The sequence below is a fragment of the Ascaphus truei genome, chromosome 18, assembly GCF_040206685.1.
Source record: "Ascaphus truei isolate aAscTru1 chromosome 18, aAscTru1.hap1, whole genome shotgun sequence".
Classification (NCBI taxonomy): domain Eukaryota; kingdom Metazoa; phylum Chordata; class Amphibia; order Anura; family Ascaphidae; genus Ascaphus; species Ascaphus truei.
The window spans coordinates 9,920,001-9,943,338 of record NC_134500.1 but is presented as its reverse complement, the minus strand read 5'-3'; the positions used below and the strand labels follow the sequence as shown (position 1 = coordinate 9,943,338).

The window sequence follows — 23,338 nt, the reverse complement described above, 5'->3', positions numbered from 1 at the left end:
ATGACATGTTAAAATAAACCCATCTTAAGACCCACTTGCTTAAAGAAGCATATGAATAGCACCGTGGATAATACTATACACCTGATACATAAAGCTTGGCCCCCTGCAGACGCACTTACCAGAACTCCCTCCTACTGTCTCTGTACGTTCTCCCTACCTACCAATTAGACTGTAAGCTCCTCGGGGCAGGGACTCCTCTTCCTTAATGTTACTTTTATGTCTGAAGCGCTTCTTCCCATGATCTGTTATTTATATTATCTGTTATTTATTGGATTACCACATGTATTACTACAGTGAAGCGCTATGTACATTAATGGCGCTATATAAATAAAGACATACAATACAATACAACATAAAGTAAAAGGTGACACTGAGTGCTCATTTGCATGTCATTTCCCAGAATCCCTTGCTGCAGTGTATGCTGGGAGATAATGGGGGAAAGGCAGGCCTGTCTGAGATATGAATGTGCTCACAGGTGGTTTATTTGCTGTAAGCTGTACGGGGGGGGGGGGATTGTCTCACTTTTTACCCACCATAACTTATATAAGGCCGGGTAATGACATGCAAATGAGCACTTCACGCTTTAGTGTATAGTGTATTTAGCAAGTGATCTGTGACCTGACCCTTGCCGACCCCTGACCCGCTGACCTCCCGGGGCCGCAGGGCCTCATGCACGCCCAGCTTGTTTGAGTTAGAGGGGGTGGCTGGGATTGAGTCAGGCTCCATATGAGATGGTAATGGGAGAAGCAGAGGGAGCTGGGATTCGCGTTAGAGCGCTCAGACTCTGCTGGGATTATCGGCAGAGCTGGTGCCAGCAGAAAGGCATGTGTTGCGCCATTGTGCTGACAGACGTGTACACAATAGATTGCAAGCTCTGTGGGCGAGTCTGTTACAGTAGAAGCCGCAAACTGCTGTGTTTGTATAAGTCACGTGTCACATCTGCTTTGTCACTAATCTGTTTATCCCTCCATCCTTTTGTATTTGTATTTGACAAAGTCTTCATGCCTTCCTATAATGCAAAGATTCGAAAAGCATTGTGGAGACGAGTCCTTGGCACAGGGGGTGGGCAACTCCAGTCCTCAAGGGCCACCAACAAGTCAGGTTTTTAGGATATCCCTGCTTCAGCACAGGTAGCCCTTGAGCCACCTGTGCTGAAGCTGGAACTCATTGAGCCACCTGTGCTGAAGCCAGGATATCCTGAAAACCTGACCTGCTGGTGGCCCTTGAGGAAGTTGCCCACTCAAGGTCGCCCTTGAGGAAGGGAGTTAGCATATACCCTTGTAAGTAAAAATCGAGGCCCCCCCATACTAGACAGCCTGCCTATAACTCGCTCTGCGGGCCTCCTCTGTCTGGGGAACAGTCTGTTACCTTAATAATCATCTTCACAGATGAAGAATATTTTCCATTTACTTCGTCTTAAAAAAAGTTACGTAGTAATATTTGAATCCCACGAAATCTCGCTGTCCTTTGCTAAGCGGAAAAGTCGGACGTCCTTTTTTTCTTTTTGCAATAAAAATCCAAATGGATCAGATTTCCAAGCTGTCGCGTTGCAGAGAACGCGGGCCGCAGTGGGGACGTGGGAGGGTGAGCCGCTTAGGCGTCCGCGTTACTAGCTGCGTAACGCTGCTGTTTATGGGGAGCGTCGAGGGGCAGAGACAGGAAGCGTGGAAGTCCCCTCGTGCCGTCCAGGCGGCTGTCCCTTTGTTCTTATTTCCATGAACGTTTGCACATCCGTTGAATCCGGAGGTTTGTGGTACTATAAATACACCTTGTGTGTGTGTGTCACACTGACACACGCACACACTGACTGTCAGCGAGTGTGTCTGACAGACAGACGCACACTGACTGACACCACACACTGAGTGTGAGTCTCTTTCTCCAGGGAGTCTTAGTCACAGCGCTGAGTGACGTGTCTGAGGTCTGTACAGCAGCTTCCATGACTCCTGCGAGGCGTGCGGTTATATGAAGAGATTCTGCAGTGTTTACACGCTAACAGAAAATAAATCTGCATGCAGTTGGAAGCTGCAGATTGTAAACTCTGCTCAAGCTGAGGAGGGAATCTAATCCAAACAATTGCTAGGGGAGGGTGGTGCTCACAGGGAGTGTACACAGAGTGAATATAAAGAAAGAAAGAATCCCTTTAATGTGGCACTAGAGAGGTTCACCCTAATTAAAACTTAAATTTTATTATACCTGATTAAAATAAATTGTTTGGAATAACCACATACAAAAAACAAACATACAATGATATTAAAAGACGGAGAGGTGTGATAGGGTGTTTAGTGGAGGTATAATTATATATAAATACCTCTCTAATACTTAGTGGACCCTATAGTAAGGGTGATCGCTATACTGGATATGTATAGGTATATATCAGACCCCTAACCAAAAGCAATGGAAGGAGGTATAGGCAGATGAATATGCTTAGCTGTTGGATGTGAGACTGAGTATATTGCTGGCTGAGTTGAAGCAGCCACTACTCACTGCACATGGTGTCATAAAATATACTGTTGTAAGCTTTATTGTGACAGGTCTAGTATAAGGCCAGCCACATTCACTGCAGATATATAGTAGATCAACCCTAGGGTCTGAGTGCTCTTGCTGCCCACGAACGCAGTCTACGAAGCACTCAGACAGTATATCACACACACCTCACCGATGAGCCGACGTCACGTGACGGTGACGTCAGACGTACCCTACGTACGTTTCACCGTAACTGGCTTCATCGGGGGCCTTCACCTGTCACAATAAAGCTTACAACAGTATATTTTATGACACCATGTGCAGTGAGTAGTGGCTGCTTCAACTCAGCCAGCAATATACTCAGTCTCACATCCAACAGCTAAGCATATTCATCTGCCTATACCTCCTTCCATTGCTTTTGGTTAGGGGTCTGATATATACCTATACATATCCAGTATAGCGATCACCCTTACTATAGGGTCCACTAAGTATTAGAGAGGTATTTATATATAATTATACCTCCACTAAACACCCTATCACACCTCTCCGTCTTTTAATATCATTGTATGTTTGTTTTTTGTATGTGGTTATTCCAAACAATTTATTTTAATCAGGTATAATAAAATTTAAGTTTTAATTAGGGTGAACCTCTCTAGTGCCACATTAAAGGGGTGTTTGCACGCTACCCAGGGAATACATTGTATGGTTTTTATCCCACAGTTACACATCATTTTGTTTGTTGAAGCTGTGATCCTCCCTCCCCTGGTTCCTCTCTCCGGAGGTTTTTGGACGCCCCCCTTACTTGTCGCCGACACTTGCGCGCCCCCTTGTCCCTGACACTTGTGTCGGTGAGTCGCATGTTGTGCGAGGCAGAGAATGTGTTTGGTATTCTGCTAATCCATTCACACTCACTGCGGTGACACAAGTAGCACTGGGGTCTGTGCCAGCATCATGCTGTGTGCCGAGACGTGTGTACCGGCTGCATTCCCGTGGCACGCGTGTTTTCTACCTGTTAGGAGACCTGCCCTCCCACACCTTGGTGATTGGCCCTCCCAGTGAGATGTCCTCCTGGTACAATGATGTGTGAACTCAGCCAGGTCATTCCTCGTACCTCCGGTAAAGATTCGATCGTAAACTTTTCAGAGCAAGGACCTGCTGTGCTTGTTATTCTGCCAGGTATGGCCATAAGTACAGCACCGTCGGCTCTGTGGAAGGACGTTATGATTACAGAGACGTGCGCCGAGAATAAAATATTCATGTTTAATTGACACATTTGTACTAAAACAGGTAAAAATGATAATACACAATCTTGGCACAGTGGCACGATCGGTGGGGCAGAATTATCACCTCCCTAAAAACAACAGTCCCTTAACGTTAGCTCGGCCTCCCTGTTTGCGTTACACGTATGTTACACGCACCGTTGCCAAAATGTAGCACCGAAATATCAAAATGCCCTGTGATCATGATGGGAACCGTGGCAGCAAAGCATTCTGGGTGTGACAATAAGCACCTGGAGCGGTCAGTCTGCAGCATTTACACCCAGCCGGTTTCCTGAGTGATGTGAAATGATGACCCCTCCCTTAAACGGACTGTTCTTATGGGAGCGTCTGGCTCTAATGGAAGCTGGGACGCCTAGTGGGATTTACACCTGTGAAATACAGCATCGTCACGGGATACACATACACTGCCCTGCCGCACACACATGGCTCTGCTGCACACACGTTACACATACACTGCCCTGCTGCACACACACAGGATATTCATACACTGCTCTGCTGCACACACGTTACACATACACTGCCCTGCTGCACACACACGGCTCTGCTGCACACACGTTACACATACACTGCCCTGCTGCACACACACAGGATATTCATACACTGCTCTGCTGCACACACGTTACACATACACTGCTCTGCTGCACACACGTTACACATACACTGCCCTGCTGCACACACACACGGGATATTCATACACTGCTCTGCTGCACACACTTGTGTTAGGAAAAAAGAGAGATCCAGCGCTCCACGGATTTCAAGATAAATGAATTTATTGTGCCACACGACGTTTCGACCAACAGGTCTTTTTCAAGTGATTAGGCATCTAATGCCTAATCACTTGAAAAGACCTGTTGGTCGAAACGTCGTGTGGCACAATAAATTCATTTATCTTGAAATCCGTGGAGCGCTGGATCTCTCTTTTTTTCCTCAGTGTATATTGGAATTTGCCTGGCAGGTACTTCCTTGAACCAGCAGCACCGGTAAACTGTATGTATTTATTATATTGTGGTGTGCAGCCAAAACCCCTTTACATTGGCACACATATGTTACACATACACTGCCCTGCCGCACACACACGGCTCTGCTGCACACACGTTACACATACACTGCCCTGCCGCACACACACAGGATACACATACACTGCCCTGCTGCACACGCATGGTATACACATACACTGCCCTGCCGCACACACACGGGATACACATACACTGCCCTGCCGCACACAAACAGGATACACATACACCGCCCTGCTGCACACGCATGGTATACACATACACTGCCCTGCTGCAAACACATGGAATACACATACACTGCTGCACACACACGGGATACACATACACTGCCCTGCTGCACACACATGGAATACACATACACTGCTGCACACACACGGGATACACATACACTGCCCTGCTGCACACACATGGAATACACATACACTGCTGCACACGCATGGGATACACATACACTGCCCTGCTGCACACACACAGAATACACATACACTGCTGCACACGCATGGGATGCACATACACTGCCCTGCTGCACACGCTGCTCTTCATGTCACAGACACTTCCAGAGTGGTCTGCTTCACATTGCTTTTCATGGTACTAAGCAGCTTTGTATTGCTGGGTCACTACCATGTGCACAGGACACGTGAAGAACATGCGATAGCACAGAGCAGCAGCAGATAACGTAGCGCTCCCTCTGCAGGAGCAGGCGGCCCTGAGTCACCCCGCGGGGGCACAGGACGGGGACACAGGCGGCCCTGAGTCACCCTGCGGGGGCACAGGACGGGAGGACACAGGCTGCCCCGAGTCACCCCGCAGGGGCACAGGACAGGGACACAGGCGGCCCTGAGTCACCCCGCGGGGGCACAGGACGGGAGGACACAGGCTGCCCCGAGTCACCCCGCAGGGGCACAGGACGGGGACACAGGCGGCCCTGAGTCACCCCGCGGGGGCACAGGACGGGAGGACACAGGCTGCCCCGAGTCACCCCGCAGGGGCACAGGACGGGGACACAGGCGGCCCTGAGTCACCCCGCGGGGGCACAGGACGGGGACACACAGGCCTCCCTGAGTCATCCCGCGGGGGCACAGGACGGGGACACAGGCGGCCCTGAGTCACCCTGCGGGGGCACAGGACGGGGGGACACAGGCTGCCCGAGTCACCCCGCAGGGGCACAGGACGGGGACACAGGCGGCCCTGAGTCACCCTGCGGGGGCACAGGACGGGGACACACAGGCTGCCCCGAGTCACCCCGCAGGGGCACAGGACGGGGACACAGGCTGCCCCGAGTCACCCCGCGGGGGGGCACAGGATGGGGACCCACAGGCCTCCCGGAGTCACCCTGCGGGGGCACACAGGCCTCCCTGACTCACCCCGCGGGGGCACAGGACGGGGACACAGGCCGCGGGGGCACAGGACGGACACACAGGAGTCGGTGGGAAGGAAGAGGCGGAAGTTTTCATGTTGGGTATTTTTAGATGTTGTCCGGATCACACTTGGCTATTGCAGCATTTCCCGCTGCTTTCTGCAGCTGCTCAGCACCAACATGGAGAGCAACTATTTAAAGGCATGGGGGAAAATAACAGTGTGCTTCACAATGTCCGGTAATGTGGGGGGCTGAGAAATGAGGTCCGTGAATCCCCCACAAGAGTACTGTCCCCTCGTTTGGTACACTGTCCTCACTGCTGCTCTGTATGTTACCTCCGACTCCCCCCACCCCCCCGTTTCCAGCCAGGCTGTGAAAGATCCAGTTATTCCCCGTCCACAGTGCATGTGAAGGAAGCAATGGATAAGCAGCCGGGACCCCCGGGCCCTATAACAGGAAGAGGACACAGACCCCTTATATACGGGGGGCATCAGGGCAGCGATTGGAACGTGTATATACAACTACATACTGATAAGGAGGGGGAACGTCTCGTGTCTGATGCACCAGGGAGCCCAAAGTTATAGGGGGGGGGTAGGCTTCTGATCCCCCCCCACTGGCCAGCCAGTGGGGATACTCAGACGGCAAAGGTCAGGTAGAGGTCGTGCGGACCATAGCACCACGGGGTTGGGTGGTCCTTTTTGTATCCAGAGGCTGCGCCTTTTGGGGCTATAATGGACGGATTTGGTTCAGTGTGGGGTCTCCTGAAATGGGGTTCACAGGCTAACACTGGCCTTTTAAGTTAACCCCTTCCCCACTGAATCGTTGCTTTCCTCATGCCCTGCCAGTCTCCTTTGCTTATTTGTGGCTGAGTGATGCATCGGTCCCTTCAGCCGGGTCACAGACCAAACATATGCGGGTCAGAACCTGGAGCGGTCAATTATATTGGAGCGGACGGAGAAAGAAGACGCAGGGAAGGGTCTCACGGACTCTCTTCAGCAGTGATGGGGTTAACTGACCAGCGTCTGCGCTGTGCCCACGTCCTGTGCCTCACGCACAGGGTTGAGACGGGTGTCTCTGAGATTCTGGACATGGCTGCCCCCATCACCTCCGGGACAGCCTCTGGTTAGTGAGCTCGCGGGGGCCCAGGGAGTGAGAGCGGCACGTCTGGCAGCACTGAGCCTGGACCGTGGGCAGGGAGCAGCGTCCCAGCAGCCTCAGGGTTTGGCAGAAGCTGAACGTGAGTCGGTCCCGTGAGCAGGAGACACCTGCAAGAGAAGGAAAACGGCAGTGAGGAAAACGTCAGCAGGCGGCCGAACACAGAGGCGCCCGAGTACAGAGGCGCCCGAGCACAGAGGCACCCGAACACAGAGGCACCCGAGCAAAGAGGCACCCGAACAGAGAGGCACCCGAACAGAGAGGCGCCCGAACAAAGAGGCGCCCGAACACAGAGGCGCCCGAACACAGAGGCGCCCGAGCACAGAGGCGCCCGAGCACAGAGGCGCCCGAGCACAGAGGCACCGAGGGGAGTCAAGAGCAAACACCGAACACTGCGGAGCTAAGGTCATTTCACACGTACATCTCCTAGAAGCAATGCTGTTACTGGGAGGGGTTATATGGAGTAAGAGGAGGAGTTATAGGGAGGGGTTATATGAGGTAATAGGAGCTATAGGGAGCGGTTATATGGAGTAATAGGAGGAGCTATAGGGAGGTGTTATGTGGAGTAACAGGAGGAGTTATAGGGAGGGGTTATATGGAATAATAGGAGTTATAGGGAGCGGTTATATGGAGTGATAGGCGGAGTTATATGGACTAATAGGAGGAGTTATTGGGAGCGGTTATATGGAGTAGTAGGAGGAGTTATAGGGAGTAATAGGAGTTACAGGAAGGGGTTATACAGAGTAATAGGAGGTGTTAGAGAGAGCAGTTATATGTGTAATAGGAGGAGCTGTAGGGAAAGGTTTATGGAGTAATAGGAGTTGTAGGGAGCGGTTATACAGAGTAATAAAAGCTATGTGACTCATATGATGTCATGTATCACTGTTCTGTATGTAACAGTTCTAAGTGCCTGCCTGATTGAGCAGCGAACATTAACCGTATGAAGCAAGTTTATTGTATCAGACAAAGACAATTAAGGACAGAGCAGTAAATCACTTACACACAGCCAGCCTGATAAGCAGACACTATTATCACCCTGCAGACAGCTCCGATTACGCCCTAAATATGTGCCTGAGGATATAGCCCCATGAGACTGACACAGCTATCTGTCCTTAACAAGTTCATGAAGGAACACGAGCTGTCTGCATTGCGGGATTCCTGAGGTGCTGCCATCTTTTAGGCTAGCGTGAAACCTGGAAGGGTTTCACAAAGGGAATTCTCAGGGCTGCCCACGGCCGCGGGACCCAGAAGAGGCCCCCCTGGAGTCTCGTTCATGTGCAGAATATGCACCAGGAAACGGAGCTCTCGTGCGACGCGGCTCGCGGCGCGCTCACGAAAGAAGTGACTTTCTCGCCCGATATCTTTCCAATTCTTTGTCTAGAAACTTCCTCCCCCGTTCTTTTCCTGTTTGCACTTCTCCATTTGTATTATATGTCTTTATTTATATAGCGCCATTAATGTACATAGCGCTTCATTTGCAGAAAATAACGCAGATATTACGTTTTGCTTTATAAGCAGCTTTGTCGTTCCCTGCTAAAGTCGATTTATTTAGTTCTAAAATGTGTTACCAGGAAGTAATAATTTGGGAGTTGCCTCTCGTTTTCACGTATGTCCTGAGCACGGAGTTATATCACCCTGTGTACGCAGTTATATCACCCTGTGTCTCCCTTGTGCACGGAGTTATATCACCCTGTGTCTCCCTTGTGCACGGAGTTATATCACCCTGTGTCTCCCTTGTGCACGCAGTAGCATTCCTTGTGTACATTGAGCTATTTGTTGCTATGTCACTTCTGGTTGACATTGTAAAAGTTATTGTATACGCCCTAATTATAAAGCGTGGCTCCGTGGTCTCACCGCTGCAGCGGTTCATGTAAGTGAGACAGTGGCTTTAAGTCGTCTTGCAGGCGTCGGTTTCACCTGTCTCTCGTGAGATGCAGAATGTGGTCTCATTTACATTTTCCTTATTGGATTCATATGGTGGTTTCGCTTTCCTCCTATTGCTTGAAGGGTTTCTGTCTTCTCATTGGATGGAGGGATGGATTTCCTGTCTTCTCATTGGATGGAGGGTTGGATTTCCTGTCTTCTCATTGGATGGAGGGTTGGATTTTCCTGTCTTCTCATTGGATGGCGGGTTGGATTTCCTGTCTTCTTATTGGATGGAGGGTTGGATTTCCTGTCTTCTCATTGGATGGCGGGTTGGAATTTCCTGTCTTCTCATTGGATGGAGGGTTGGATTTACCTGTCTTCCCATTGGATGGAAGCATACTTCTGATTTGTAATATGAGCTTGGGGCTTACTGGTCTGTTAGTATTCATCTTTAGTTTGTCACACTCACCCTAATCAGCTTGGTCAATCAATGACTGCCTGCCCCCCCCCCCCCCCCCCCCCCGCCATGTGTAATCTCAGACAGAGTCAGACTCCCAGTTAATCTGTAATCAACTGGTAGGATAAACATTAACCAGCAAAGCAATGACTGCGGGTTTATCAACCCCGAGTGGCCCTGTAACTCCCATACGGTGGGTAATGCAGAGCGTTTCAGCTGGGATTTAGAGGGGGGGGCGGGATCCGTGCTGAGGGGAAATGAGTGTCAGGATATATGGGGTAATAAGGGCTTGGATACTTGGGAAAACTGATTGTCCCTTAGCAGTGTCCCCTGTCACTAGGAAACTGTTCTGTTAATGAACCAGGCAGTGTTAGGACAGCATCAAGCAGAGCAGGGTAACAATCCGTGGGCATGGGAACGGGTGGAGTATTTATGAGCACAAGTCACATGACCACAGCAGGTCAAAGGTCATTGCAAGCTAAATACTTTTCGAAGCCTTTCACCCACTAACATAAAAGGTCTGACCCTCCCCACACATAATTGGAGGGGGGGGGGTGAGCTCAGCACTGGATGTCACACCGTGGGAAGGGAGGGAAACGGTAACAGTGGCCTGTATTTCCACACACATACACTAAGAAAACATTCACTTCCAAGACCAGCGCACTGATTGTGTGATAATGACCCTGTTCACCGTGAGGACTCGTGTGTACAATTCGATTGTAAGCTCTTGGGGTAGGAATTCCCTTTGTTATATTTAGGCTGTTATTGACCACACATATGTATTTCTTCCGCTGCCTGTATGTTTTCACTGCACCTGATGTTGTATCCTCAGTGTCTCTCTGCAGTGAACCCCAACCACACTAACCCGCCATTTATATGTAAACTTGGTGGGGTCCTGGGGAGAGGGCTGGGAGACGCACGGGAAGAGAGGGTGGGGGAGACGGGGGGGGGGAGAGAGAGGGTGGGGGAGACAGGGGGGGGGGAGGGACGGTGGGGGAGAGGGGGGGGAGACGCACGGGGAGAGAGGGTGAGGGAGAGGGCTGGGAGATGCCCGGGGAGAGAGGGTGGGGAGAAGATGGGAGAGAGGGTGGGGAGAGGGTGGGGAGAGGGTGGGGGAGAGAGGGTGGGGAGAGGCTGGGAGAGGGTGGGGGAGGGCGGGGAGACGCACGGGGAGAGAGGGTGGGGGACAGGGCTGGGAGACGCACGGGGAGAGAGGGTGGGGGAGAGGGATGGGAGATGCCCGGGGAGAGAGGGGGGAAGATGCAGGGGGAGAGAGCTGGGAGACGCCCGGGGAGAGAGGGTGGGGGAGAGGGCTGGGAGACGCACGGGGAGAGAGGGTGGGGGAGAGGGCTGGGAGACGCACGGGGAGAGAGGGTGGGGGAGAGGGCTGGGAGACGCACGGGGAGAGAGGGTGGGGGACAGGGCTGGGAGACGCACGGGGAGAGAGGGTGGGGGAGAGGGATGGGAGATGCCCGGGGAGAGAGGGGGGAAGATGCATGGGGAGAGAGGGGGGAAGATGCAGGGGGAGAGAGAGGAGGAGCGGGTTGGGAGATGCCCGGGGAGAGAAGGGGGAAAATGCCCGGGGAGAGAGCTGGGAGACGCCCGGGGGGAGAGGGCTGGGAGGCGCCTGGGGGGAGAGGGCTGGGAGGCACCCAGGGGGAGAGGGCTGGGAGGCGCTCAGGGGGGTGAGGGCTGGGAGGCGCTCAGGGGGGTGAGGGCTGGGAGGTGTCCAGGGGGGTGAGGGGAGAGGGCTGCGAGATGCTATGGGGTGGGGGGAGAGGGCTTGGAGACACCCAAGGGGGAGAGGGCTGTAACACGCCCGGGTGGGGGGAGAGGGCTGTAAGACACCCATGGGGGGGGGGGGAAGAGGGCTGGGAGATACCCATGGGGGGGGGGGGGGGGAAGAGGGCTGGGAGATGCCAACGAACAAAGTCGGCACTTTTTAACAATCATTTCTTAGCTGAACATCAACGCCTTAAGTCCGCTCGGCCTTTGCAGTGAGTCAGGGTCAGCGTGTGCCCATTTGTCCCCCACTTCTCTCCCCTCCTGCCCCCCTTCTCTCCCCTCCTTTCCCCCCCACGTCTGTCCCTCCTTCTCCCCCGCTCCACATTCCCTTTTCTGCTGCCTCAAATTGGGAACAAAAGCGGCTTTGTGAAGGTTTCCCGGTCAGGAATGGCTGATAGGAGGGAGCGCAGCCCTCGAACCAGACACCCTATTAATCCTTTAGGGGTAACCGGCAGCTAATACAAATCAGGGGGCATTGTCCTGAAATCAGTGGCCGTCACTGTGCTGAGGGTGAAGAGGTTATTACAAGATCACTGCGCAAAGCAGGTTTAACTGCAAAACAGGGTCAAAAATGCCATAGTCCTTCCATAAATGCACAAAAACTGTGTACGTGTCGCTGATGTCTGTGTATTAGGAGGGGGTGAGAGGTACGTGTCCCTGATGTCTGTGTATTAGGAGGGTTAAGGAGGAGTGGGGGCTCCTGATGTCTGTGTATTAGGAGGGGTAAGGGGGTGCCCCTGATGTCTGTGTATTAGGAGGGGTAAGGGGGGCCCCTGATGTCTGTGTATTAGGAGGGGAAAGGGGGGGGACCCTATGTCTGTGTATTAGGAGGGGTAAGGGGGCCCCCCGATGTCTGGGTATTAGGAGGGGTAAGGGGGAGTGGGGGCTCCTGATGTCTGTGTATTAGGAGGGGTAAGGGGGTGCCCCCGATGTCTGTGTATTAGGAGGGGTAAGGGGGTGCCCCCGATGTCTGTGTATTAGGAGGGGTAAGGGGGTGCCCCCGATGTCTGTGTATTAGGAGGGGTAAGGGGGGGCTCTTACTATTGAGTGAGAGGTCGCAGTCCTGCGCGTTGCATTTCTGGATGTTTTCGGGCCACGGTTCGTGGTCGCACAGATTGTTATCCTCCTCCGCAGTCCCCGTCCTCGTGTTCAGACACTTCACCTGACGCCGCTGGATACCCCCGCCACACGATGCAGTGCACTGCGCAGAGCCAAGCGTGAGGGGCAGCAGGAGAGGCGAGCGATAGAGGGGCCGTGAGGGGGCAAAGCATCCAAACCATGTTAGGAAATGAGTTAATAGAGCCATGCCCGAACTCGTACAGTGATGCAGTGCAGGCCTCTCACACGCGCGCATACAGTGACGCACTGCAGGCCTCTCACACGCGCGCATACAGTGACGCACTGAAGGCCTCTCACACGCGCGCATACAGTGACGCACTGCAGGCCTCTCGCACGCGCTCATACAGTGACGCACTGCAGGCCTCTCGCACGCGCTCATACAGTGACGCACTGCAGGCCTCTTGCACAGGCTCATACACTGACGCACTGCAGGCCTCTCGCACGCGCTCATACAGTGACGCACTGCGGGCCTCTCGCACGCGCTCATACAGTGACGCACAGCAGTCCTCTCGCACGGGCTCATACAGTGACGCACTGCAGGCCTCTCACACGCGCGCATACAGTGACGCACTGCAGGCCTCTCACACGCGCGCATACAGTGACGCACTGCAGGCCTCTCACACGCGCGCATACAGTGACGCACTGCAGGCCTCTCACACGCGCGCATACAGTGACGCACTGAAGGCCTCTCACACGCGCGCATACAGTGACGCACTGCAGGCCTCTCGCACGCGCTCATACAGTGACGCACTGCAGGCCTCTCGCACGCGCTCATACAGTGACGCACTGCAGGCCTCTCGCACAGGCTCATACACTGACGCACTGCAGGCCTCTCGCACGCGCTCATACAGTGACTCACTGCGGGCCTCTCGCACGCGCTCATACAGTGACGCACAGCAGTCCTCTCGCACGGGCTCATACAGTGACGCACTGCAGGCCTCTCGCACGCGCTCATACAGTGACGCACTGCAGGCCTCTCGCACGCGCTCATACAGTGACGCACTGCGGGCCTCTCGCACGCGCTCATACAGTGACGCACTGCAGGCCTCTCGCACGCGCTCATACAGTGACGCACTGCGGGCCTCTCGCACGCGCTCATACAGTGACGCACTGCAGGCCTCTCGCACGCGCTCATACAGTGACGCACTGCAGGCCTCTGGCACGCCCTCATACAGTGACGCACTGTCACACGCACGCATACAGTGACGCACTGCAGGCCTCTCGCACTCGCGCATACAGTGACGCACTGCAGGCATCTCGCACGCGCTCATACAGTGACGCACTGCAGGCCTCTCACACACGCGCATACAGTGACGCACTGCAGGCCTCTCGCACGGGCTCATACAGTGACACACTGCAGGCCTCTCACACAAGATCATGCAGTGACGCACTGCAGGCCTCTCGCACGCCCTCATACAGTGACGCACAGCAGGCCTCTCGCACGGGCTCATACAGTGATGCACTGCAGGCCTCTCGCACGCACTCATACAGTGACGCACTGCAGGCCTCTCGCACGCCCTCATACAGTGACGCACTGCAGGCCTCTCACACAAGCTCATGCAGTGACGCACTGCAGGCCTCTCGCACGCCCTCATACAGTGACGCACTGCAGGCCTCTCGCACGCCCTCATACAGTGACACACTGCAGGTTTCTCGCACGCACTCATACAGTGACACACTGCAGGCATCTCACACAACCTCATGCAGTGACGCACTGCAGGCCTCTCGCACGCCCTCATACAGGGACACACTGCAGGCCTCTCGCACGCCCTCATACAGTGACGCACTGCAGGCCTCTCGCACGTGCTCATGCAGTGACGCACTGCAGGCCTCTCACACAAGCTCATGCAGTGACGCACTGCAAGCCTCTCGCACGCGCTCATACAGTGACGCACTGCAGGCCTCTCGCACGCACTCATACAGTGACGCACTGCAGGCCTCTCGCACGCACTCATACAGTGACGCACTGCAGGCCTCTCACACGCACTCATACAGTGACGCACTGCGGGCCTCTCGCACGCACTCATACAGTGACGCACTGCAGGCCTCTCGCACGCACTCATACAGTGACGCACTGCAGGCCTCTCACACGCACTCATACAGTGACGCACTGCAGGCCTCTCACACGCACTCATACAGTGACGCACTGCGGGCCTCTCGCACGCACTCATACAGAGACGCACTGCAGGCCTCTCACACGCAGTCATACAGTGACGCACTGCAGGCCTCTCACACGCACTCATACAGTGACGCACTGCAGGCCTCTCACACGCACTCATACAGTGACGCACTGCAGGCCTCTCACACGCACTCGTACAGTGACACACTGCAGGCCTCTCACACGCACTCGTACAGTGACGCACTGCAGGCCTCTGGCACGCCCTCATACAGTGACGCACTGCAGGCCTCTCGCACGCCCTCATACAGTGACGCACTGCAGGCCTCACACGCACTCGTACAGTGACGCACTGCAGGCCTCTCACACGCACTCGTACAGTGACGCACTGCAGGCCTCTCACACGCACTCGTACAGTGATGCACTGCAGGCCTCTGGCACGCCCTCATACAGTGACGCACTGCAGGCCTCACACGCACTTGTACAGTGACGCACTGCAGGCCTCTCACACGCACTCGTACAGTGATGCACTGCAGGCCTCTGGCACGCCCTCATACAGTGACGCACTGCAGGCCTCTTGCACGCGCTCATACAGTGACACACTGCAGGCCTCTCGCACGTGCTCATGCAGTGACGCACTGCAGGCCTCTCACACGCACTCGTACAGTGACGCACTGCAGGCCTCTCACACGCACTCGTACAGTGACGCACTGCAGGCCTCTCGCACGCACTCATACAGAGACGCACTGCAGGCCTCTCACACGCACTCATACAGTGACGCACTGCAGGCCTCTCACACGCACTCATACAGTGACGCACTGCGGGCCTCTCGCACGCACTCATACAGAGACGCACTGCAGGCCTCTCACACGCACTCATACAGTGACGCACTGCAGGCCTCTCACACGCGCTCATACAGTGACGCACTGCAGGCCTCTCACACGCACTCATACAGTGACGCACTGCAGGCCTCTCGCACGCACTCATACAGTGACGCACTGCAGGCCTCTCGCACGGGCTCATACAGTGACGCACTGCAGGCCTCTCACACGCACTCATACAGTGACGCACTGCAGGCCTCTCACACAAGCTCATGCAGTGACGCACTGCAGGCCTCTCACACGCACTCATACAGTGACGCACTGCAGGCCTCTCGCACGCACTCATACAGTGACGCACTGCAGGCCTCTCGCACGGGCTCATACAGTGACGCACTGCAGGCCTCTCGCACGCACTCATACAGTGACGCACTGCAGGCCTCTCACACGCACTCACCTGGCCCCACGGTCCCACGGCCCACTTGGTGCAGGGAAGCGGATTACAAGAGCGGGTGTTATTGGGCTTCAGACTTTCATCACAGCGTCCTGTTTCCGGGCAGGTTACAAGTCTCTGCTGCATTCCCCCGCCACATTCCTCCGAGCACTGCGGAGACACGGAGCAACACTGCCACGGAGAGACACGGAGCCAGTCTGGAAAGCAACACTATGCCACGGAGAGACACAGCTGGTCTGGAAAGCAACACTGTGCCACGGAGAGACACAGAGCTGTTCTGGAAAGCAACACTGTGCCACGGAGAGACACAGAGCTGGTCTGGAAAGCAACACTATGCCACGGAGAGACACGGAGCCGGTCTGGAAAGCAACACTATGCCATGGAGAGACACGGAGCCAGTCTGGAAAGCAACACTATGCCACGGAGAGACACGGAGCCGGTCTGGAAAGCAACACTATGCCACGGAGAGACACAGAGCTGGTCTGGAAAGCAACACTGTGCCACGGACAGACACGGAGCCGGTCTGGAAAGCAACACTATGCCACGGAGAGACACAGAGCTGGTCTGGAAAGCAACACTATGCCACGGAGAAACACAGAGCTGGTCTGGAAAGCAACACTATGCCACGGAGAGACACAGAGCTGGTCTGGAAAGCAACACTATGCCACGGAGAGACACAGAGATGGTCTGGAAAGCAACACTGTGCCACGGAAGGACACAGAGCTGGTCTGGAAAGCAACACTGTGCCACGGAGAGACAAGGAGCCGGTCTGGAAAGCAACACTATGCCACGGAGAGACACAGAGCCGGTCTGGAAAGCAACACTGTGCCACGGAAGGACACAGAGCTGGTCTGGAAAGCAACACTGTGCCACGGAGAGACACGGAGCCGGTCTGGAAAGCAACACTATGCCACGGAGAGACACGGAGCCAGTCGGTAAAGCAACACTGTGCCACGGAGAGACACGGAGCCAGTCGGTAAAGCAACACTATGCCACGGAGAGACACGGAGCCAGTCGGTAAAGCAACACTATGCCACGGAGAGACACTGAGCAGGTATGTAAAACAAGACTATGCCACGGAGAGACACGGAGAAGGTCTCTAAAACAAGACTATGCCACGGCTGTAATGTTAATAATCATTTGGACAACAACTACAATCCCACGCTCAGCCACGGGTCTGTCCTGCAGCACTCACCTCTCTCCAGGACGAGACGTACCACTCCATGCACGGCTGCTCGTGGCAGGGCATCTGGGCACGTGGCTTGTAGACGGTGCTCTGGCAGTGGAAGGGTCGAAGGAGCCTCTCGTCCCGAGTGCCCACGCACTGTACATCTCTCAGACGGACACCGCCCCCGCAGCCGTGGGTGCACTGCAGGAGATGTGGGACAGATCACGTCCACCAATCAATCATTTTCACTACTCTGTAAGGTCAGTGGCACCTACCACGTGTGGGATAAGAGGGCACTGCACACACAGGAAGGGAGGAGGGGCAATGAAAAGGAGTCACAATAGTGACATTAAACCTATAAACCTATAAACCTTTGCAAAAATGTCCCCCCCCCCCCCAACAACAGGTCAGGTTTTCAGGATATCCCAGCTTTAGCACAGATGGCTCAATCAGTGGCTCAGTCCATGACTGAGCCACTGACCGAGCCACCTGTGCTGAAGCTGGGACTGATTGAGCCACCTGTGCTGAAGCGGGGACTGATTGAGGCACCTGTGCTGAATCTATGCCTGATTGAGCCACCTGTGCTGAATCTGAGACTGATTGAGCCACCTGTGCTGAATCTGAGACTGATTGAGTCACCTGTGCTGAAGCAGGGATATCCTTAAAACCTGACTTGTGGGGGGGGGGGGGGGGGGAGGTGGGGTGGGGGGGGTGTATCTGGGGCTGGATTTGAGCCCCCTGCTTTATAGGATAATTTGACAGAGTGTATCCATGACAACCGTTTCAGCCAGTCATAGCGCTCCATGTCTTAAAGCTCTGAGCTCGAGTCACCTGATTGGTTAAAATAAACCAGGCTTGCATTTCCTGTTTCTCCCCCTCGGTTGGCCCTGTGTCCCTTCAGTGAGATTGGAGGCCGGCCTCCCTATGTACCAGGGAACGTTTACACCCCACACCCGAAGCTCTTTAGGATAGAACAAGCTGATTGTGATTATTCGGTGCTACTCACTCCTCCTCCCGTTGTATTGCGCTGCACATTATAAATAAATAAGACGGAAGCTGCGCACCTTGCTCCAGTTTCCCACTCGCCAGGAAGCGCAGGGCCGCAGGTAACAGCGCCGGGCGGGCACTGGCTTGGTGCCAGGGTCACAGGTCTCATTCGCGACGCACCGAACTGGGCGCCATATCGCCCCCAAACCGCAGGAAGTGGAACACTGAAACCCAGAGACACGGCACACGCTACACACACCATCCCGTGCACAATCACACATTCATAAGACATACACTCACTTTATTCCTCCCCCTGGCACTGCCTCACATCTCACTCGTACTACAGGCTCTGTCTCACACTCACCCAGTCCTCCAGGCTCTGCCTCACACTCATTTCACTACTCCTCCAGGCTCTGAATCCCACCGCCTCGTTCCTTCTGCTGGCTCTGCCTCTCATCTCACTCCTAAGCCAGTCTCTTCCTCACACTCACCTCACTTTTCACTCTGGATTTTCCTCACACTCACCTCACTCCAGGTTCAGCCTCGCACTCACCTCACTCCATGCTCTGCCTCACACTTACTCCTCCCGGCTCTGCCTCACACTCACCTCACTTCTCCATGCTCTGCCTCACACTCACCTCACTCCTCCAGACTCTGCCTCACACTCACCTCACTTCTCCATGCTCTGCCTCACACTCACCTCACTCCTCCAGGCTCAGCCTCGCACTCACCTCACTCCATGCTCTGCCTCACACTCACTCCTCCCGGCTCTGCCTCACACTCACCTCACTTCTCCATGCTCTGCCTCACACTCACCTCACTCCTCCAGGCTCTGCCTCACACTCACCTCACTCCAGTTTCCGACCTCCCACTTGTTTTTCTGTGGATCCTTGTTGCTCCGTGATGGCACAGACCCAGTGGTATGGCTTGTAACAGTAGGGGAAGGACTCTCAGTTGCCCCTTTCCCACTAGTGAGTGTCCCGAGATGGGGATGAGGGCTTCCCTCCACGTGGGAGTCTTGCGTTTTTAACGTAATGGATGCCTTGCGATCTGTATCATCGGACCACGAGTGGGATCGGTGGGTGACTGTGCGGAAGGAAGGAGTGGTGTGTGGAATCGTCCGTACCATGCGATCACGCTCTGTCCACATTGAGAGCTGTGTGGATGGATTCCATGATAGAGCAGCTGTGGGATCTGGAGCGGGGGTTCTCTCTGATTCAATAGTAGATGACAGATCCAAAGGGGAATCCCATAAGAAATCTGGATCCTGTGAAAAATCCAATAACACATCTTCTGAGGTATTTGGTGTTACTTCTGCTGATGGACTAGATAGGAATGAGTGACCAGGGTTCTCTATTAGGCCTGGTGATATATTCTGGGTTGTATTTGTCAAATAGTCATATGTTGGGTTTCTTTGGGGAACCTGTGTTCCTGGTAAATGATCCACATCTACGTCTTGCAAAGGATCCCATTTTGGGTCTGGCCAGGGATATTGTTTTGCATCTGGTGAGAGACCCCATGTTGGATCTGGTGAGGGTTCATACATTGGGTATGGTGAAGGGTCCCATGCTGGATCTGGCAACAGATCGTGTGCTGGATCTGATGAGAGATCCTGTTTTAAACCTGTAGAGGCACCTGGCTTAGGTTGTTGGGTAATCTGTTGGACGAGATCCTGCAGGGGATCTGGACTGACATATGGTGATGGATCTCCAGGTAGGTCCTGTGATATATGATATGTGGAGATCTCTGGAAGGCTTCGGAGTAAAGGACTATGGGATGTCACAGAGTCTGGTGCATAGGTTTCCTGTGGCTCCTCTGTGGTTGATCCCCAGTGGCCTTGATGTCCGGGATCAGTGTTGTTGTGTGCCTGGCCTGGTCCTTGTTGGTTCTTATCTGGAGAGGAAAATCTGTCTCCAGAGGAGGGCTCTGTCACAGGATGACCTGACACAGTGTGGAGGTCACCAACAATATTCTGAGGCTCTGCTGAGGTACTAGGGCTCACAGTGGTACTGTCTCTGCCCGGTGTTTGATTGTGGCCATTGGAGGTGGGCATGTGCAGTGACCTTGTGGTCACATGACTGTATTGTGTTTCTGGGGTGTGTGTCACCAATTGGATGCTTCCTTCACTCTTCCCTCCATCCGTTTTCCCTAACTCCTCCTCTGCAGAGGGAACCTGTGTAGAAAGCTCCTTCCCCCGGGGGTCCACCACCCCACCCCCAGCGATGCCATTGTCCTCCGAAGGGTCATAGGTCAAATCCTCATGAAAGTTGATAAAGTTGTAATCATAGTAGAAGTCATCTACAAATGCCCGCTTCCCTTTGCCCTGCTCTCCCTCTCCCGGGCTGGAGAAGTCCCCCTCTGAGATGGAGTTGTCCTCGTCTAGGGGATGCCGCGGGCCTGGGGGAACACGAGCGGCGCCCGGAATGATCTCATTGAAGATTTCCTTGCTGGATGCTCCGCTCCCCGTCCAATCGTAGGCACCGAAGTCAGAGCCGGGTGGGCAGGGCGAAAGCTGGCACGCACGCCTGGCCAGGGGACGTTCCTTGGGGTCACACACATTCCCCTCCGTGCCATTGAGGCAATAAACCTCCCGGAGCTGCAGTCCTTCACCACACGTGACAGAGCACTGCAGGGAAAGGACAGTGTCAGGTGAGGCGCGTGCACACTGATTTGCATAGTAAAATAGTACCAAAGAGTGGTGCAGGAATGCGGAATGCGTGGGTGGCCAGAAGGTAAAACGCGTGGGTGAGGGGGCAGCAATGCAAGATTGAAATGCAGTAACAGGGCAGTGTGGGCGGGGGGGGCTCAGTACTGGAAATGCGGCAGGAATCCAGCTAAGAATTTTTTACGGGCGTCTTTTTTAAGTAACAGGATTTTGTTCCCTGAAATAGGAGTCCAATAACAATAATTGCCAGTCGGAGAGGACGGACTGCACCTGTCATGGAAGGAACCCCCCTCCCCTCATACAAAACCCTTCCTACATCTCTGTATGTATGTATGTATTTATTTATATAGCATTATCTATGTACATGCAGGGCAGTGATACACTTGACATAATAATATAACACATAATGGGAATAAGTGCTTCAGACATAAAAGTAACCTTAGGAAGAGGAGTTCCTGCCCTGAAGAGCTTACAATCTAAATGTGACAGGGTGAAGTCAGGTACGGATAATTATGCCTGGGAACATGCATCTGAGTCCTTCATCCAGCACTCAGAAGGTTAATCCAGTAAGAATACTTGGGCAATCAGGAAGTAAGCTGAGACAGCTGACAACCAGCTTCATAAGGCTGCGTCCATAGGACTGCAGCCGTGCGGAGGCGCGCGGAGGCCATCCGGGGGCGTGTCGGGGGGGGCTGTGACATCACGGAGCTGGTTCGCCCTCATTGGGTGAACCTCTCAAGTGACCGGCCCTGCACTCCCGTGAGCGCGAAAATCTATAATTTGAATAAGACCTACTCTTCCGCACACTTGCAGAAGCGTGCGCGAGCCCCTGCTAAAGCCGCTCTTATTGTGGCTGCAGGGGCTCACTGAGAAGCGTCAGCGCGCCTCAGCACGAGTCAGCGCCTAAGCACTGACCCTGGACGCAGCCTAAGGAGGCTACTGCTTGTAGGACGTGGCTGACTCAGACCACAGAGCTGTCCTGTGCAGCTTTGAGATTCCCAAACAAAGATACAGTAAGGACTTTAATATTGTTCCATAACTATTGTGGTATATGTTTAGGGGTTGGGAACTGGGCAAAGCCAGCCAGCCCGATAGATAGGGCCTGGAATGTTTAGCAAGATCTCCCTATGGGGAGTAGGCGTTCTTTTTATGAGTTTTGTTTTGCCTTAAAGGGACAGTGTGGCCAAATGTATTTTTGTGTTGTGGAGAAATAAAATCTCTCAACATTTGGTTTACCCTGAAACTGCACGTGTGGACTATTATCTGACCTCGCCTACAGGCCGTCCTGCCACACTAATTGGTAAGTAGGAAGAATGTAAAGAGACAGTAGGAGGGTGTTCTGGTAAGTGTGCCTGCCAAAGTTGACGTATGAGCTGTATTGTATCAGCCACAGAGCTACTCATATGCTTCCTTAAGCAGGTGTGTTTGAAGATGGGTCTTAAAGGTGAATAGAGAGGGTGCAAGTCAGATATTGAGGGGAAGGACATTCCAGAGGTGTGGGGCAGTCAGTGAGAAAGAATTAAGGCGGGAGAGAGCTTTAGATATAAAAGGGGTAGAGAGAAGACATCCTTGAGCAGAACGCAAGCGTCAGGACAGCATTTAGTGTGAAATTAGCGCTGAGATGTAAGGAGGGGCAGAAGAGTGTAAAGCTTTAAAAGTGAGGAGGAGAATTTTGTGAGTAATACGAGATTTGATAGGAAGCCATGAGAGGGATTTCAGCAAGGGAGACGCTGAGACAGATTTAGGAGAGAGTAGAGTGATTCTGGCAGCAGCGTTTAGGATAGATTGTAGGGGAGACAGGTGAGAGGCAGGAAGGCTGGTCAGCAGGAGGTTACAGTAAGCAAGACGAGAGAGAATGAGGGTATGTGTTAAGAGTTGGGGCTGTAAGAGGCTCGCCTCCACTCACTCACCTGAGTCCAGTTGCCCTGGTACCAGATGGCAGGGCAGGGCAGGTGTTGGTTGCAGGAGGCACTAGCCTCGGGTTTGGGGAGGTGCTGGCAGTCTGTGGGTTGCAGGGCCCGCTGCTCGTCCAGCCCCACTCGTTGGATACACAGGACAGTTCTCTTGTGCTGACCCCCTGTCCCACACGTGGCGGAACACTGCTGCCACTCTCCCGCCCACCACCTAATAGAGAGGGGGAGGCATATCAGAACTACAAGACAGGAAGGGGGCGGCTGTGAGATTGCCAAGTACAAGGAGATGTATTAATATTATCTACAGGTACAGTAACACAGCTGCGTATTGGGGTACTGCAGATTTACCAATGATAGGGAGGGTTGAGAGGGCTACGGGGTGGATGTAGGGAAACCCCAATGCCACTTTGGGTTGAGGGCTACCCGCTGCCACACATAAAGGTTGCAGTGTGTGTTCATATGTATAGAGCGAGGAGCAGCTGACCTGGGGGGGCAGGACTCGTCATTGCAGGTCCGCTGCCGGTCATCGGGTCTTGTCAGGGTGTCACAGTATCTCTCTTCTACAAGACCGGCCACCTTCTCCACGCAGTGCACCAGCTGCCTCTGTACCCCTGCAGGAGACGAAGGGCGGGATCAGAGCGCAGTACAGGGGGAAGGTATACATATATAATATACAAAACATAGGAGCCCGGCAGAATGTGTAGGGGCCAGATTGTGTGGGA

General features: G+C 53.9%; 3 protein-coding genes across 8 annotated transcripts in view; 2 read left to right on the top strand and 1 right to left on the bottom strand.

The window, feature by feature from the left end:
* Positions 1-23,338, top strand: part of RASGRF1 (Ras protein specific guanine nucleotide releasing factor 1) — a 202,259-nt gene that overhangs the window by 75,936 nt on the left and 102,985 nt on the right. The gene's annotated exons all lie outside the window — the stretch shown is intronic.
* Positions 1-23,338, top strand: part of MORF4L1 (mortality factor 4 like 1) — a 92,778-nt gene that overhangs the window by 15,692 nt on the left and 53,748 nt on the right. The window lies entirely within an intron of this gene.
* ADAMTS7 (ADAM metallopeptidase with thrombospondin type 1 motif 7) overlaps positions 4,645-23,338 on the bottom strand; it is a 50,165-nt gene continuing 31,471 nt past the window's right edge. For all 3 annotated transcript variants that reach the window (XM_075575390.1, XM_075575391.1, XM_075575392.1), the window contains exons 18-25: positions 23,101-23,227; positions 22,614-22,827; positions 18,886-20,664; positions 18,116-18,262; positions 17,079-17,252; positions 15,887-16,033; positions 12,418-12,577; positions 4,645-7,378 (exon numbers count right to left, since the gene is read on the bottom strand). In XM_075575390.1, the coding sequence (XP_075431505.1) occupies positions 7,215-7,378; positions 12,418-12,577; positions 15,887-16,033; positions 17,079-17,252; positions 18,116-18,262; positions 18,886-20,664; positions 22,614-22,827; positions 23,101-23,227 (2,912 nt within the window). In that variant the 3' untranslated portion in view covers positions 4,645-7,214. The remainder of the gene's footprint in view (positions 7,379-12,417; positions 12,578-15,886; positions 16,034-17,078; positions 17,253-18,115; positions 18,263-18,885; positions 20,665-22,613; positions 22,828-23,100; positions 23,228-23,338) is intronic.